Below are 306 nucleotides of genomic sequence, written 5' to 3' on the forward strand. Positions count from 1 at the left end.
GAAGTTCCGGCAGTGCCTGTATGTTAAGAAGACACGGTGGAGCTCTGGGAGGGCGAGAGAAGAATTGGCAAGGGTCAAGTTTGGCAAACACCCGCTGGGTTCAGCGTTGTCCAGAACCAAAGACTTCGGTTTGTGATTCCACCCATCCGCTTTCTGGTCCGCTGACGACGCTGCCAACTTTGCCTCCTTCTTCAGGTAAAAAACCCACGCCAGCAGCGTGACCGAAAAGGCGTAAAGCGCGAGGCACTTAATCCTGGGATACATGGCGACCTCCGGCGCAGAGCCCAGGCCCTGTGCGGGCAGCGG

The 306-nt window shown here is 57.5% G+C and overlaps 1 protein-coding gene across 1 annotated transcript in view; it reads right to left on the reverse strand.

Moving 5' to 3' along the window:
* Window positions 1-264, reverse strand: part of B3GNT4 (UDP-GlcNAc:betaGal beta-1,3-N-acetylglucosaminyltransferase 4) — a 1,128-nt gene extending 864 nt beyond the window's left edge. Inside the window, exon 1 of the mRNA XM_010296055.1 lies at window positions 6-264. Within this exon, the coding sequence (XP_010294357.1) occupies window positions 6-264 (259 nt within the window). The remainder of the gene's footprint in view (window positions 1-5) is intronic.
* Between the last annotated feature and the right edge of the window lie 42 nt (window positions 265-306).

Source organism: Phaethon lepturus, unplaced genomic scaffold, assembly GCF_000687285.1.
Source record: "Phaethon lepturus isolate BGI_N335 unplaced genomic scaffold, ASM68728v1 scaffold47041, whole genome shotgun sequence".
NCBI classification, from domain to species: domain Eukaryota; kingdom Metazoa; phylum Chordata; class Aves; order Phaethontiformes; family Phaethontidae; genus Phaethon; species Phaethon lepturus.